At 39.5% G+C, this 16,933-nt stretch overlaps 4 protein-coding genes across 7 annotated transcripts in view; 2 read left to right on the forward strand and 2 right to left on the reverse strand.

Annotated features, from left to right (window-relative positions):
• The window catches only part of LOC134850881 (WASH complex subunit 5-like), a 127,709-nt gene that overhangs the window by 75,444 nt on the left and 35,332 nt on the right, over window positions 1-16,933 (reverse strand). The window lies entirely within an intron of this gene.
• Window positions 1-16,933, reverse strand: part of LOC134852103 (NPC intracellular cholesterol transporter 1-like) — an 80,947-nt gene that overhangs the window by 28,675 nt on the left and 35,339 nt on the right. Inside the window, exons 2-4 of the mRNA XM_063868383.1 lie at window positions 7,970-8,023; window positions 2,503-2,732; window positions 1,995-2,132 (exon numbers count right to left, since the gene is read on the reverse strand). Coding sequence (XP_063724453.1) covers window positions 1,995-2,132; window positions 2,503-2,690 — 326 coding nt within the window. The 5' untranslated portion in view covers window positions 2,691-2,732; window positions 7,970-8,023. The remainder of the gene's footprint in view (window positions 1-1,994; window positions 2,133-2,502; window positions 2,733-7,969; window positions 8,024-16,933) is intronic.
• Window positions 1-16,933, forward strand: part of LOC134850884 (polyadenylate-binding protein-interacting protein 1-like) — a 174,949-nt gene that overhangs the window by 21,359 nt on the left and 136,657 nt on the right. The gene's annotated exons all lie outside the window — the stretch shown is intronic.
• Window positions 1-16,933, forward strand: part of LOC134850886 (uncharacterized) — a 201,917-nt gene that overhangs the window by 21,356 nt on the left and 163,628 nt on the right. The window lies entirely within an intron of this gene.

Here is a 16,933-nt window from a genome sequence, read left to right on the forward strand (position 1 = left end):
TAGGACCTTTAATTTTCAATCTCTATATAAAAGATCTATAAAAACAATTATTCAAAAATTGCAAGAAGTGCAATGTTCACACGATACCCTATTTTTCTGCAATTATCAGAAAATAAACATTGTTCTTCAGCATCTGCAAGAACCTTGTCAGAAACTTTTTCGCTACTTCACAAAACATGACTTAAAACTAAAATTGACAAAACTTAGCTGATTAATTTCAGCAATAAGCAAAGCCGAAGTGGCCAAAATATACACAGTATACAACTATATGATAATATTATTAAAAACTCAAAAGTAAAGTATCTAAAAAGAAAACTCAAAAAAAGAAGTATCTAGGAGTTATCCTTGATCAATATCTTACATTACAGGGCGAAGTAAAGAACTTCTTGAGAAAAATGGTCTGTGGAATTAAAACACGGCAACCAATTAAAAAAACCTCTACCAATCTAGACTCGAATATTATTAAGGAAAGCCTTGGTAATTAGTCATCTACATTACGCATCCATACTCTTCAGCAGAATAACAACACATTTACCAGTATCACTCGAAAAGAAGCTTAGCTGGGCAATTTAGAACTGCTGCAATCGAAATAAATTCGATTTTTCATCAGATCTAAAACTGAATCACAAAATGCTACCAGTATCAACGTTCCTCGACTGGAAACTAGAGCCAGCTCTCGAAAAAAAAAACAATATTCTACCAGCATATACAAAAATCATATTCAAAAACAGTTGCATTGAAGAAAACAAAAGAACCAAAAAGTGATACTTCCAGGAACGATTCAATGATCAGATTAAAGCTCCCAAAAATCGATTTTCTTGAAAAACATCGAAAAAATTCATCCTAATATTTTCATATACTTGTGTTGAATAATTCCAATTGACAAAGGATAAAATAGCAACGCAACAAAACTCACGAAGAGTTAACAAAATCGATAATTCTTTTACAGATTAACTTTGAGCTGAAAAAAAGTTTTGAAGAACCCATACTCAAAACAATTAGCCGAAGAAGAGGAAGAAAACTGATATACTTAAATTGGAGTAAATTCACAACCAAGTTAAAAACAAATTTGGAGTGGAACAAGCATTTAAAAACCAGACAAGCTCAATATTTGTCTGTTAGTTGAAGAAAGTACAGATTGAGATGATCACCAATTTCAGTCATCCTGTGCACTAAAATATTTACAGGAAAAAGTCTAGTACCAGGTTTTGTTAACCGCAAGGGCAGTTAATTCTTGAGGAGCGTTTCGAAATTTTTAGACTTACTTAAGAGTTTCACCATTCGATTAGGTTTACTGTTGAGGAGTCAAAAACCATTCATTTGAATAATGAATCTATGGCAAAATGAAGATTTGAAATAACATGCGGTCCGGGTGAAAGCAATCCTCTCTGCTTTCTATCGATTAACCAACTCTTTTTAAGGGGGGTAAATTCAGAATTGCGTTCTACAGCTAAAAAAAATACTTGGTAGATAAAATGGTTCATACAGCTAAAAAAAGGTTTAAGCTTTTGTTGCGTTTCAATGTGACCTTATTATTATGTTCGTCTTTCGGGTTTCCAAATGAGGTGATCTTTGCGCTATTTCATTAAGGATCAAATAAGCAACTGAACAAAACTTACGAAGCGAAAACAAGGCTGACAATCTTAGAGCAGACACCAGTTGAGCCGAAAAAGATGATTTTATAAAAAAGTGAAGTCCCACCGTACACAACAATGGACAACACTTGCACTTGCAACTACAATGAAATTTGTTTACAGCACAAGAAAAATCAGTGATGTGGCAACAAAGACGACAATCTTTGAGCAGACACCAACTGAACGGAACAGTAGTTAAATTCGAATTTTCATGAAACTGAGCATGTCAGCTGCACAGTGATTCAAATGATTGTGTTAAACTAGTTGTTAACCCAAAAAAAGGCTGAATTCCGATTTGATGACGCTTGCTAATCGCAAGCGTAAACGTCCTGTTCCAGACACGTAACTAATTGTTGTTACCTAGAATTGCTTGGGACCCACAACTTGGATGCATTAGTCTCTTCGTGGTATCTTCTCAGCCCCACCAGTGGAAGGGCAAAGATGGCGAACCCAATCAGAAGAGATGCCCAGGGGTATCTTCCACAAAACCCTCCGATTCTAAAACCATAATTAAAACATATGCACCTTAAATCTTAAGCAAACCTTTTTTGGGGCAGTTTTCTTTGGTTTTTGAGCGTTTCATAAAAATGAGGGGCCAAGCTTTCACATAGCTTTTGGTAGGGAAGCAATCATCTGTCTTGTCTTGTCCCTTGCTATTTTATTTACTCATTTGACGGGGTTAGGCTTCGAGGTATGCAAACTAGCTTCGAATAAGACTGAGTCACGCTTTGAACTCCTTTCACCACTCCCACTGATCAGTCAACCATCAGTAAATAACTGTAGTCGCTCAAAAGCTTCAATTACATTAGGACAGAAAACAATTTAGAGCACTCAATTAAGGCCAAATACAACACTTTACTCTACTTGCCTGTGGAAGACACCTTGAACGAATGACGTAATTCTATCCGAGATTTGTTCGAGAAAGACGAAGTTGCACGCATTGAATGAATCATCTTCTTCGTCAATTGAGGACATGTCCAAATCTTTCACCAACTCCGTCTCTCCATTTTTCTTCTCCAGTTCCGTCTCTCCATTTTTCTTCTCATCGTCTGCCATTTTTTTCACATTGATTTTAGCAATCAGCTCTTTTGGCGTGAACTAAAATCGAAAATCTAATCAATCAAATAATATAGAAGTCTTTTCGTTTCTGCCGCGAAGCAGACTATGTTATAACAGTAAAATGTGAACATAATTCCAACTATCTAGGTTATCAGTAACGCTTGGCACTATAACTATGGCGACATTTTCATTTTGAGGCATCTAAATGTACTTTTGAGGGTACTTTTGCTTGCTTTGAGAAGTGCCTAACTGCAATTCCCGAAATATGAATACATTTGCGACAAAATAGGTAACTTTTACAACTAACTTTACTCATTATGGCCAAATTATGGCGACATTCTTGTTCGTGTTTCGAAACAGAGAAACCTTTCTAGATACATGTCTTCGTAACTCAACACTGAGCATCAAACCGCCAATTTAAATTCGACTCTTTAAGGACCTATGTTCTATCAAATTGATAGAGGATATCTAGCAACCAGAGATGCAGATCTGATTGATTTCGGAAAATGTAGAAGGTCCATTGTTTGAATTTTGATCAAACGGACAAACAAAAGCGAAGCGGAGTTTGCATCACTTGTGATACAACAACAGCGTAGCATTGCAAGCTAGCAAGCGAAAACAAAATGAGACAAAGTATCTAAATCGAAAAAAAAGTTCAAAAAAAGATGATTGATTCAACTTATATAAAGCAGTCGAAAAACACAACCAACAGAATAAAATGAGCTTCTAGTATTAAATTAGCGACTATAAGCCGACATCACGTGAGTAGTCGCCCATTGAGCCGAAAACAAAAAACGCCCTAGAATATATTGTCTTAAAAAATTGGAGCGATTAGGTTTGAACTTTTATGACAAACAACTGACCTGAATTATATGAAAGACTAATAACAAATTTCTGTCCTTCAAGCAAAGCAAAACAAAATGACAATGCCGACAAAATATCAACCCAAATGATTAAGGCCGAACAAAACTCTCAATGGAGAAAAAAAGAAAATATACAAATTAATTACGGTTAGTAAATTGAGAGGTTACAGGATTTAATCAACAACAATTCCAACCACAATGAAAATAGATTTCAGCAAAAAAAAATCAATCTAACAACTAAGCGAACAAACCATAAGCAGAAACAGCGAGAGGCCGATCATTCGATTTCTCCCGTCAGGCCGGAACTCCAAAAAAGATACGGCCGGGACTGCAACCACAGATCTTAAACTGGAAAAGCTATCGCGTTACCTCTGGAGCAAAAGGGAGAAGGGAACTGAAAGTTAGTAAGATTCAATATTTAAGAAAATTAAATTCCTTAGAAATTTGTAAAACAAAGTTGTTTACAGGAAACAAAAGTTAATTCCCGGTTACAAAACACATGATCTCGCACGTGTAAAAAAAAGCAAAAGGTAAGTCCATTTTGCTCGTTATTCTGTGAAATCAAATCGAGTTTTGCAACTCAAATATGACATTACTCAAAGCATTTCATAAAAAATTGTCGTACTGAAGCCCTTTCAGTCGCAACTCGGACGGCATCAAAATTTTCGAGAATAATTTCCCTTCGTTGAGAGAAACTGGAATGATTTATTTATTGAGTTTGGTTTGACTTTGAGCGAGTAAAGCGGTCTTACAAAACATAATCAACAGGCCGTTAGAAAAGAGCAAATGAACGCAAGGAAACAGAAAAGTGATGTTTTTTGAAAAAACATCATTTTTCGAATTTAAATGGGCTTGAAGCTCCTTGAAATTCGAAAATAATTTATGATTGACAGTGAAGTCCCATTTGTACCAAAATGAAAAATCGGTCCCATTTGTACCAAAATTATTCAACTCGGTTTCTGATTTATCGAATTGTGAGCCAACGAATGATTAAATTATTTTTCTACTGTTCAAACAGAAGAAGACTAAACAGTGTAATAGTGACCGCTGCAGTCACGTCAACGTGTTGCGAGCTTGCCAACAGAGGTATAATATACCGTATCTGGCGGATGGATAATACGGATATATTGTCGTTTAGTGTAATGCGAGCTGTTCAATTGGTAGTTTTATTTAGCGCTACTGGCTATCAATTGTATTTAGATTGGATTCATTATTTAAGATATGTCTCGAGCGGTAAAACCTATCTTGCTTTAAAGGATGCTGGTTCCGATTCCTAGCTTCTGATATCTCTCAAGCCGATCGGCGCAAGTAAGAGCATGATTAGGATATTTTATTCAGTTAATTTGTCTCCAATTGATTTCTAGCTCGATATAAGATTCCTATGATTGGTCTTAATTACCATCAATGTTTACATAGTTAAATAAATATATGATGCAGCTCTATTTTATCAAGGTGAATTATGTAATCTATTCGGTTCAAATGATTAATTAGAATGAATGACATCATGAAGGGATGTCACAAGAGGGTAGGACTCTAAAAACAAAATTACAGCCGGTTATAGCCACAAAGCGGCGACGCTCGCCGACTGGCGACCTTAAACCAAGAGCTTAAAATAGTCGGCTTATTAGTCTTTGACCAAATGAATATTTTTGGTACTAACGCGATTGATTTTTTATGTTGGTACAAATGGGACTGATTTATAATTTTGGCACTAGTGATTACCCACCTTGACATTTTTTTGATAAAACTTACTAGCATGTAACGCACCTCCGGTGCTTCGAATTATTAACAAGTAATTGAAGCCGCATATATTGGAAAATAGATATGCATCCTTTGAGTATACGCAGACAGCCCCAAATTACAGGGTTCCTTATTACAAGTTTTGCGAAGTTTTTTATTCAAGTTTTTTTGCAACTCCTGAGAGTACTTTTACAGTACCCAACTACAACGTTGGGAAAATCAAAGAAAAAGAAAAGATATTTTTGGAAACCAGAAAAAACGTCACACCTCAAAAACTACCAAGATTTAAGCAGTCTTATTTGAAAGCATTATACGAAATCCTTGACAGTAATCTGACAGCACTCAACTACAGGATTGGGAATCTCAATTTTGTGAATTATTTCGTAATTTGAGTTTTCTGAAAATTTCTGAAAAAATCACAAAAATCGTCGTAAAGTTGGAAAAAATCACAAAAATCTCGTTAAGTTGGAAGCTTGAGCATTCTTAATTGAAAGCTAAATTCACCACCTCTGAGGTTACTCTGACAGCCCCCAACTAAGGGTTAAGAATTTCAGATTTTTAATAAAGGTTTACATTAACTTTTCGGAGTTTTTTATGAAAAATGACAAAAAAAACGTCATACCTGGAAAACTATAAGGTTTTGAGCTGTCATATTTGGAGGCAAATATTGAAACACCTGAGATTACCCTGAAAGAGCCTCACTATAGAGATGGGAACTTCAAATTTGGTGACACTTTTTATATCTAAGTTCTCGGAAAATTCCTAAAAACTTCATATCTCGAAAACTACTAAGATTTGAGCAGTCATATTTAGAGGCAAGATTCGCAACCCCTGAGAATAATCTCAGTTTCCAACAAAAGGATTGAGATCTTCTCAAACTTTTCAAATTTTTTAAAATCTAAGTTTTTTTTTGAAACTTTTTGAAAAAATCAAAAAGAAAACGTCATATATCGAAAACTACAAGGATTTGAGAAGTGAGATTTGTAGGCAAAAATTGCAAACCCTGATAGTACCCTGACGGCACCCAACTACATTGTGAGAATTTCAAACATTGAGAAACTTTTAAAAGTAAATTTTCTAGAAATATTTTAAAAAATCTCGAAAATTGCTATATCTCGTAAACTAAGAGGATTTAGTTATTCATATATGGAGGTAGAATCGCAAAACCTGGGAGAGCCTTGACAACATCCCACTATTGTTTTGCTAATTTCAAACTTGATGAAATAAACACTGAATTTAAACAGGAAAATCGAAAAAAACTTGACCATTGCAATATACGATATATCTTAAACGTGCAGAAATTCTGTTGTTAAACATGGAAACATAATACGTGGAAAAGGCTAAAATATGGCGAGATAGTGAAGCACACATTTAAATATATAATAGCTTTCAAATAAAAAACCTGGATCAAAAAGAAGCTTTTATTTTGTGACCTCTATACTTTGTCCGTTCCATAGTGGAGTTTGCCTTCCTTTTAACAAAGTAAACGTGCAGAAGAAATCAAAAAACAAACCGCAAAATAAACAAATTATGGCCTGAACAAATGTACACTAGTGGGCAAAAATAAGCGCAAATTCTAGACTTTACTGTAAAATGCCCGTTTTCTATGTACATTTTGGGCAACAATTTCCTTCGCAGTTCAGTTAAAATTTTTACATTGACCGAGAGAAAATGATCAGAGCTAACATCTGTGAAAGTATCGATATTTGGTTTTAAATGACTTACCAATGTAATCCGGGTCTGAAAGTGCCAGTTTTCCTCATCTGCTTTAAGTTTTTTGATTCGCGTGAATAAGTAACAAAGGTCTGAATTTTGTAAAAATTTCACACTGATTGTTTCCATTTTCTCGCTAAGAGTGTTTCACGTTGTATGAACAATTTTTTTACTCCGCTTACTCAAGAAAGATTTCACTACGATGCAAAACTCAGAGCAGATGAGGAAATCTGGCACTTTCAGACCCGGATTACATTGGTAAGTCATTGAAACCAAATATTGATACTTTCACAGATCGTAGCTGTGGTCATTTGATCTCGGACAATGTTAAAATTTTACTGAATATTGAAAGAAATGTTGTCCAAAATGTAAATTGAAAACAGGCAATTTACCGAGTAAAATCCTGAATTTGCACTTAAATTTGTCCTTTAGTGTGAATTCTTTTCCTGAAAAAAAATCATCACGACCTATAAAACAGTTTCCACTACGTTCATCGACTCGTAGATATTTCAGTCCAGAAAAACTACAATTGGAAGATTACGTCTCAAATGGCATAATTCCCATATGGCAAAAAAAATGGAAAATTTCGCAAATGGCATAAATTTTACGCAATTGTTGCATCAGAAGCTTCATTTAGAATTTCCATCATCATGAAAGTTTTTTAAAAAATTAAGACACTTAAAAGCGAGAACAAAATCTGAATTATTTCTTAGAATTTTTGTGTGCTATTAGTTTTTCACACCATTCACAGAAAAAACGACATTTTGTTGTAAAAAAAAACATTGTGGTCTAAGCATTCTGTGCTAATTGCACAGCAAGTGAACGCCCCCTTCGAGAGAAATAGTGTTTTGTGTCACTTCCACTTAGTGTCACTTGAACATCAACCAGCTATCATTGTTTATTCATGGTTTTTTTCCCGATACTTAGTTTTTTATGATGCACCGTTTTGAAACTATTTACCTTCCAACAAATCGAATTCCATGTGTTCAACTGATTCGCGTGGCATTAAATTCCCTGAAGATATAAATAACAAATATAAGACTAAGGCATGTTATTAAAATCAAAAAACACAATTACCGAATGAATGAATATAAAAAACACTGAATTTCCCTTTGCTGTGTTACCATTATACAAATGACACAAAATCAGGCGGTGTACAATTTTAGTGTATCTTATAATGTATTAGCAGCGTTAAAATTGCAAATTCAAACAAACATTTTCGCACACTTCTGTGCATCCTCAGGTTTCAAAAATCCAATCTATCTGTACAAAATTATCAAAGATCGTAAAAAGTGTCATACACATGATTATTTCAAAACTTAAAAAACTTAACCAATCACAACTTCACAATTATTAATAAAATTGATTTTTTTTGGCTCAAAATCCATATTACAAGTACAAATTTATAACCACATCAAATGGAATTAACGTGGAGAAAACTCCCGGGGGCAGCGGGGCAGATGGGAATGTATCCAATGTATCCAATCATCGGTGGTGGATCAGTTCATTTACAAGAAGCGGGTCCGGGTCGCTTTTGAACGTCTCAATAATAGCTGCAGCATTTCCCATTTGCACTGCTACTCCCAAACGTTGTCTTAGATATTCAGTTGCTCTCTTCTAGAAAGAAAGAAAGAAAGAATTTATTTCTTCAGATATGATGCATACAAAAACATTTAACAATCAAACATGCGAACAAAATCTACAAAGCATCAATTAATCATCTGAAGAGGATAGACAAAGGTCAAAGATATGACCACTGGGTGTCTACAACAACCAGTTCAGTACAACAAACAAAAACTGAAAACCAGTATAAGTGAACTGAAGACAAGTATATGTAAATAAAATTAGAAGAGCCTAAATTTAAGTGTTACCTTTTGTGTTATGGTGTTGCAATTGTGCCTTTGTTATAATCTTCAAAAACCCTGGTATCTCGAAATTTCTAAAGTCTTAGAAGCTCATCATCTTTTCAGCCAGTATTCAGAGCCTCATATGAGGTTCTGACAGCATCCAGTGACAGACGTAATGAGAAAAAAAACAAAAAAACAAAAATTTTTCTCTCTCAAATCCGTCTAAGTACATGAGAAATGTAACATTCGCCCGGAAGATACATATCGACGGATAACAAAACTAAGTCTTAAGACGACTGGCTAGCGTCTAAACAGAGCTTTGCATGTTTTTCACCGTCTCTACCAAGCCAGTACTTTTCGGTGGTCTTTCCTACTGTAACATTCGCCCGGAAGATACATATCGACGGATAACAAAACTAAGTCTTAAGACGACTGGCTAGCGTCTAAACAGAGCTTTGCATGTTTTTCACCGTCTCTACCAAGCCAGTACTTTTCGGTGGTCCTTTCCAACATCGAGTCGACAAAAACGTTACTGTTCTCCGGCTTCGACCAGAACGCTCAAATTAACTAGATTACATGCAAAATTAGTGAGCTCATGGCTGGGTCTCAGTATCCCCAGACCACGAGGTCACTCCTAAAAACAGGGCTACTACTTATTATATTACTATTGTTTTTGTTCAGTAGATAAAAATCATCATCTCCATCGAAGATGGATCAACCCTCCCCCCCCCCCACTTCTAGCTCCTCATTCTTGTCAAAACGAATTAAGATCTTAATTAAATTCAAGTCAGGACATGACGGATGCTAAAATTCAATATAAGTTCATAAAAGTCCACGTTCCGAGACCCTTCCGGATTCCTGAATCCGGCGAATCAAGCTTCTTAATGTCGAGTTCACACTAACTCGGAGGGCTGGTTTTCACCCTTCACCGTTGCTCGCAACGGCCTTGCAACTATTGTAACAGCACAATAGTTGCAACTCGGAACGTCCTCTGCTGTTCGGTAGTTCTTCGTTGATTTCTAGTCTCGATTTCGTACTGTTCGTAATCGCAGATAAAAGTTGTTCTGTTTCTTTCTGCTATTTTAGCTAAAATGGCCGTCTCTGACGTTTCTCAGAAATATGACGTCATAATTCGAATTTTTAAAAATTAGAATTCCAGAATCTTCTAGCCTTCACCGTTTGGCTAATCGTTCAAATAACGTCCTTATCCGTTCTAAATCGCCAACTCGGAAGGCTTGCTGCTAAAATACCGAATTCTGCAGAGACTGCATTTTGGCCATTCTGGTCGAATGTCACATACTCCCCGGACAGTCCGGTCAATGTCCTCATTGAATCGCGCAATGTTCTAAATGGTTACAGTGTCATCGAACAGAATTTACAAAATGCACAAAATTACTTTTACCTACGTCACATCGACTCACTGCAGAATATAAATGGCATCATACTACATCACTATAGCCTTCAAATTCTTTCATTAATCTGCACATTGAGGATATGACTTAAGATAAAACATATTTTCTGACTTCCAGTGTCAATATCCCGATTGAAACTTTTTCTCCTAGATTTAAAAGGTGTTGGCTTGCAGGACAGTCCTGCCAACCAACAAGCTAAAATTATCCTACTATGCTCCTTCCCTTCGGAAATCTTGCTTGTTTATTGTCCTGAATATTAAAACTAAGGAACTTTGTGGTTAGAAAGAACAATGCAACAACCTCCCTCTTCAAGAAGTTACTCAAGTTTTTCATGTCACCACAAAGTGATCAGTCTTCCTATTGATTAAAAACAATCATGCAGGCTGGAATATTTAAATATACTCTTCCCTCAAGCTTTTCTAAATAAATAATAAGTGAGTGTCTCTAAAGCCACTTCAACTAAAACCAAAATGCAAATTTATAAATGCAACAATTTCCAAACTCAACTTAAATGTTTCAGTTTTCAATTACAACTTGGTTGCTTGGTTTCTCATTTGAGTTTTTCACACACATAAAACAATTTTGAGTTTTAACTTTTCTTCATCATCCCTTTGTTCTCTTCTTTTTTCGTCGTTTAGAAGTTCTAAAACTTCTAAATTCTTCTAATTTTCTTTCTTGCTGCCTCTTGTTTTCTCGACCATTCGTCAATGCTCCATTTCCTCCTCCTGTGACACTGACTCCGCACTCTCGGTCTCCGTGTCTTGTAGCACGTCATTGACTATCCTGACGCTGTTGGAAGCCGTCCTCCAACACTTCTGCTCTTCCACCCTCTGTTTACAGCAAGGTAGGGGATCCACGTTTGATTCTCTGTTTCTACAGAAGCTGTTGTGGAGACACAACGCCACGTTTCTTTCCAAATCTTCTTTCAGCATCTCTGCCTTCTCATTTCCACTACGCTCGCTCGTCCTGGAAATTCTTTTCACAGCGGTGGTCACTGCATTCCGATGGGTCACGAAAGCTCGCTTGAAAGCTCCTGCCCCAATGTCCAGCTGATATTCACTGTACACTCTGCCATGTTTCGACATATGCTTTTTCGCATACTCGTACAACCATGCAGTCATGTTAGCTCTGAACCATGGCATCAATCGTTTTCTTGCCCATATCTTCTTCACTTCCATCGGAATGTTTAGAACTTTGCACATTGTCTCAAAAAGATCTAAATCTTTTAGACAATCTAATTTCTGCAATTGTTCTCTCGTCGGTGCTTCCTGTCTATTATTTTCTCTCACATGAGCTTCCAGCCATCGTATCGCCATCATAACTCCCACTATCACTATTGTTATGGGCTGTGATGAATCTGGTAAACCCATGGAGAGCAGCTCTCCAGAGTCCCAGATCAACACCAGATTACTACGCTTGGGATACCACCAGGTCTGCAGCAAGCAGTGGCAAGGAAACTCATCATGCGTCAACATGATGCTCCTCCAATTACGTTTTCCCGAAGCTTCCAGCAATGGTTCCACTTCCATCATCACTCGGTGGATTTCATCATTCTCATCTACTGCATTGTAATCTAAGACAGTTGATCCTCTCTGCTTCTGTTTTTCAAAGTCACTGAAGTTCCCGCTTACATATCCCATGAACTTAATAACCTAACACATAACATAACCTAACATAACACACATATCACATATTACATGCAACTTGGTCCTTTGGCCTAACACCCTCTCGCACATCATTCAGCCTATACTTAAGTAATATTTCTTATGTAGATATACTTGTATGTTCGTATCAGAGAATATCACGTGTACAAGCGCGTACAATTCCCGAGGATGCAGTCTTCCTCTATTTGGATCGTACACTGGAAGCGAAAGCTCCTTCACGTCCATTTCCACAAGGAAGTCCCTCAGCCTCGTCAAAGACAAGACTAGATTTTCTGGGTCCACGTGTTGCTTCTCTGTCGCCCTCGTTACCAGGAAGCATAAGTACTTTCCCGGTATTTGCGACACCGCCGGGGGTAAGGCTGCTACGCCCCCTATCCCTGGTCTTTGCTTCCAAAGGAATTCCACGTTTTTATATTCCCTCTTAAAATCTGCCGCTAGCGCCGTCCTAAAACTCATGTCTGCGGTGATAGCTACCGCACATGTTCTGTTTGTGAGTATGAAATCACTGTCTGTTAGTATTATGTTACTAGAATATTCATTTGGTAAATTAAAATATGACTCAACTACCCTGCCTATGTCAGGTTTCTTAGGTTCTTCGCCTGTTTCTGCTTCTAAGTTTCCTGTCTCTCTTGCTATTCTCAATTTTTTTATTATCAAGTTTTCAGTGTGGGTAAGTCCTACCCCCACTCCCCGGACAAAAATATCCATCGGCGTCCCCGTCGATCGCATACCGGGTATTAAGTCAAGATTAGAAGCTGGAAGGAGAAGTTGTCCTTCCTGGGCAGCCCAGGAAGGATCATCTCGTTCGGTCTTAATGTATTTCGCGCTTTCGCGATCTACGTCTTGAATCGTAACGCTGGTCTTTTCAGGGTCTGATGTCATTTCGTTCAGCCACTCTAAGACACGCAAGTTCGTCAGGTCTTGTTCATTTGACTGCTGTTGCTCATCGTCGAACTCCACCTCGGGTTTCGACCAGTCGTCAACCCACTCATCGTTGTGATCATCGACTATGTCAATGTCCTGTGACACTGTTATTTCCTCTAAACCCACTACTTCCTCCACTATTTTCTTTAGATCTATCCTATCCACTACAAAGTCGTCACCGTAAGGATTGTATTTCTTTCTTAGTCTCGTCCCGTCTTTCTGACGAGTCTGCATCGTGAACGGAAGATCTGGTTCCATGTTCTTGGGAACCTCTGTCTGTTCGGAATCCTGCCAATCTTCCTCTGCGTAAGGCAAGGTTTCATCGTCCGCTTCGATCTGTTCGTTTGGATCCAGGTCCAAAGGTGTATCCGTACCTTCCTCTACGACTTCGTTTCCATCGTTCTTCTCCCTGGTGCCTTTTTCATTGACCTCACAAGCAGGATCCATCATTAGATAATCCCCTTCTTCCATGTCTGCAGGTATACACCAGTCTTCTGTCGATGGATTGTGTGGCTTGATGTTCTCGTAGTGGGCGGCTCGGCCAGTACTCAGTCTATAAAAGCGTCCCTCTTGGTGCACCTCTGTAATCATGAAGGGTCCCCTCCACTTCTTCAGAAGCTTTTTTGTCCCTTTCGGTGGTATAACGTTCTGAAATACCCATACGTAGTCTCCCACCGAGTAAGCCTTTGCACCAGCTGCTTTCTTGTCGAATCTTTTCCTCTGCCTTGCCTGTGCCTGCTGAGTGTTTCGTCTACACAAGTCATTCAACTCCTGTTGGCGTCTGATCACATCCCTCACGTAGACCTGTGGGGATGTTTTCTTTCCCTCATACTCTGGGTAGAAGAATGTCAAAGGTAAAGACTTCTCGTGTCCCGTCAGCATCATGTGTGGACTGACTCCAGTGGTGGAGTGTTGCGTGCTATTATAAGCTCCCATCACCTGTGGAAGGTATCTGTCCCAATCGGTCATGTACCTGGAACAATATACTCTCAGCATCGATACTAACGTCCTATTCTGTCTTTCCACTAAGCCATTCGTCTGAGGGTGGTATGTCGTGGAGTGAGCCTGAGCGACTTGTGACCGTCTCATAAGCTCTTTCGTAAGCTCGCCTACGAAAGCCGTTCCATTGTCCGATTGAAACGTCATTGGACATCCGTGTCTTGCTATCCACGTATTGATCAGGTGGTCGCATGTCTCTTCCGCTGAGGCAGTTATGCAGGGCACGGCCTCTGCATACTTCGTGAAGTGATCTATCATGACCAAGACTTGGTTGTAACCGCTGTCTGTCATGCATATCTTCTGGTGATCTATCTGCACCACCTCGTTGAATTCAGACGACTCAATTGATTGTAAAGGAAATCGCAACTTCCTAGGATCCTTGACCTGTTGGCATGACAGACATGCTGTTACCCATTTCTCGCATGCCTTTTTCATCCCTGGCCACTCAAAGCGCTTCAGGATCCTCTGATACACTTTGTCGATCCCTTGATGGCCCATCTGATCATGCGACCTGAATAATAGTTCTGTCTGATAGAGTTGCGGCAACACTATCGCGTTATATTTGTATAAGACCTTGTCTTCTTCTCTTCTCCTGCAAGCCACGATCCCGTCCTTGTTCAGATATAATCTCCCCTCCTTCTGCATGAAGTTTTGTCTCAGGATCCTATAGCTGTCTTCTTCCAGATCACCTTTGTCAGGTGCACCGTTTTCTATCCACCTTTTTAGGTTGCTTGTCATGCGATCATTTGTCTGCGCCCTTAGAAGGTCCGAGAGTCTGTATCTCGCCTTCAAGTACGTCTTCATGACTCTCATCTGACTGTTCAGCTCGTTGGGCTGATGTGTGTCTTCTTCCATCTTAACGCACCAAATCTTCGCCAACGGTTGTGTTTCTTGTTGAAACGGCTGGAGATCAGTCCTGACTACCTCTTTCTGCGGCAACAGGCTTATCGAACGTTTCGATACCGCTATCGTTTCTAAGTCATCCGCTGCGTTGTCAAAGACTCTTTCGCTTGGTATTAGGTAGCGATCACTGTCAGGATCCTGGTACACCTCTCTGTCCAGGTTTCTCGCCCGAGTTTCCACTAGTAGCGTGTGTATCGCCAGTTCTGACAGTTCTGATCCCGAGGTCGAATCCCTGTCTGAATAGGTGTTCATTCTCGAGCTTTCTGACTTATCATCCGTCGAAGGTGTTGTGCTGGAGACTGCACGCTCCTCCAGATCATGCCCGTATTTCCTTCGCATCCATCTGAACTCCCCGGACAAAACTTTGTTCTCTGGGTCCTGTTTCTCATCAGGAATTTTCTCGTCTATCTCGGACTCCCCGGACAAATTCACTTGTCCCGGTTGTTGATCTTGTGATTGCTGGTTTTTCTCCTCATCCTTCTCCCCGGACAAATAGTCTTGCAGCAGATTTTGTTCTACCTCTTCACCCTCTTTTTCCCGGTCTACAAAGGTGACGGTTTTCTTTCGCTTGCTGCTCCCCTGTTCTTTCCGTCCGTAAGAAGTACTGGTTAAAATCTCTTGGGGTATTGATGATACTAGTTGCTGAACTATTGTCCTACAATCCCTCTTGTTCTCTTCGTGCTGTTGTCTGGACGGCATGATCTTCACTTTCTTACTGACTGTTAGCGATGCCACTGCTGCCGTCCACTCGGGGTCATCTCTGGTCACTTCTCTCTCTAACAATCTACCCAGCATCCGCATTACTTGTGGTGTGACTTGCACCGTTTTATCCAATAATGAGAGGCTGTTTATATTCATGCGAGAGAGTTCTTGCTGGACCAGGTTCGAGCGCAGCAACAAATCTAAGGGGACTGGATCCTCCTTGGACAGGATCTTTATCTCAGCTGCTTTCTCTACAGGTAACTCAGGATGCCCTGGAATTGGATGTCCAGACTTATCCAACCATCTCGTTAAGGGAAGCGCTTCATAAGTTTCTTTGTCCAGAAACGAGAATCCCTCCTTTACTTCCGCCTGATTGGCCTGCTTCTGCTCCAATCTTTCATAGAACTCAGTTTTCTTGCTGAGACTGTCAGCATTCTGATGTTTATCACGCATCCTATGTTCGATTATCATATGGTAGCCATCCAATCTGACTATCCATCTACCAATATAACTCTGATCCATCGAGTAGGTCTTCAACCAGGATAACGCTCTGTTGTCCACGCGTAACTTGAAGGGAGCGCTCCCCAAGTATGCACGGTACTTTTCCACGAAGGTGACTACTGCAAACATTTCTGCTTTCGGTGCGCCATATTTCATCTCTGTGTCACTCAAGACCTTGCTGCCGTATGCAATGGGACGGAGGACTGTTCTTCCGTTCCATTCTTGCTCTTGATGCAATATTCCTGAGATGGCCACCACCGATGCGTCTGTGTCAAGAACATACATGCCCTTTTCTGTAGGCATGCCCAGCACTGGCGCTTCGCACAGTTCCCGCTTTATGTTCTCGAAAGCAACTTGTGCCTCATCGTTCCATTCGAACTTTTTCCCTTTGTTGCGCATCAGCTTCTGCATCGGGTACACCTTGTCCGCGTATCCTTTTATGAATTCTCGGTAGTAATTGGCAAACCCTAGGAAGCTCATGAGCTGTGTGTCCGTTCTAGGAGCTTTCCATGTCAGCACAGCCTCTACTGCTTCTGGATCTGGCCTCACACCATGCCGGTCCACCATTCTTCCCAGGTACTTGATCGAATCCCTAAGGATTTCACATTTCGATGGTTTGCATTTCAAGCCTGCTCTTTTCATACATCCGAAGACCTCATCGAGTCGATCAATGTGATCCTCCAGGGTTGGTGTCGCTATGACTACGTCGTCCACGTAGCACATCAAGAGATTCCCGTACTTTTTGGTCACTCCTGTCAAAGCCTGAGCCATCAGCCTTTGAAAGGTTGCTGTTGCATTGCACAAGCCGAAGGGCATCCTCTTCCACTGGTACAACCCCAATTCGCACGCGAATCCTGTTTTCTCCCTGTCCTTCTTTCGCAGAGGAACCTGCCAGAAGGCAGAACCCAAGTCCAATGTGGTGAAGAACTTTGCATCACCAAGTTTGGATAGGCTCTCGTCTATTCGCGGTAT

The sequence above is a fragment of the Symsagittifera roscoffensis genome, chromosome 7, assembly GCF_963678635.1.
Source record: "Symsagittifera roscoffensis chromosome 7, txSymRosc1.1, whole genome shotgun sequence".
Taxonomy (NCBI): Eukaryota; Metazoa; Xenacoelomorpha; order Acoela; family Convolutidae; genus Symsagittifera; species Symsagittifera roscoffensis.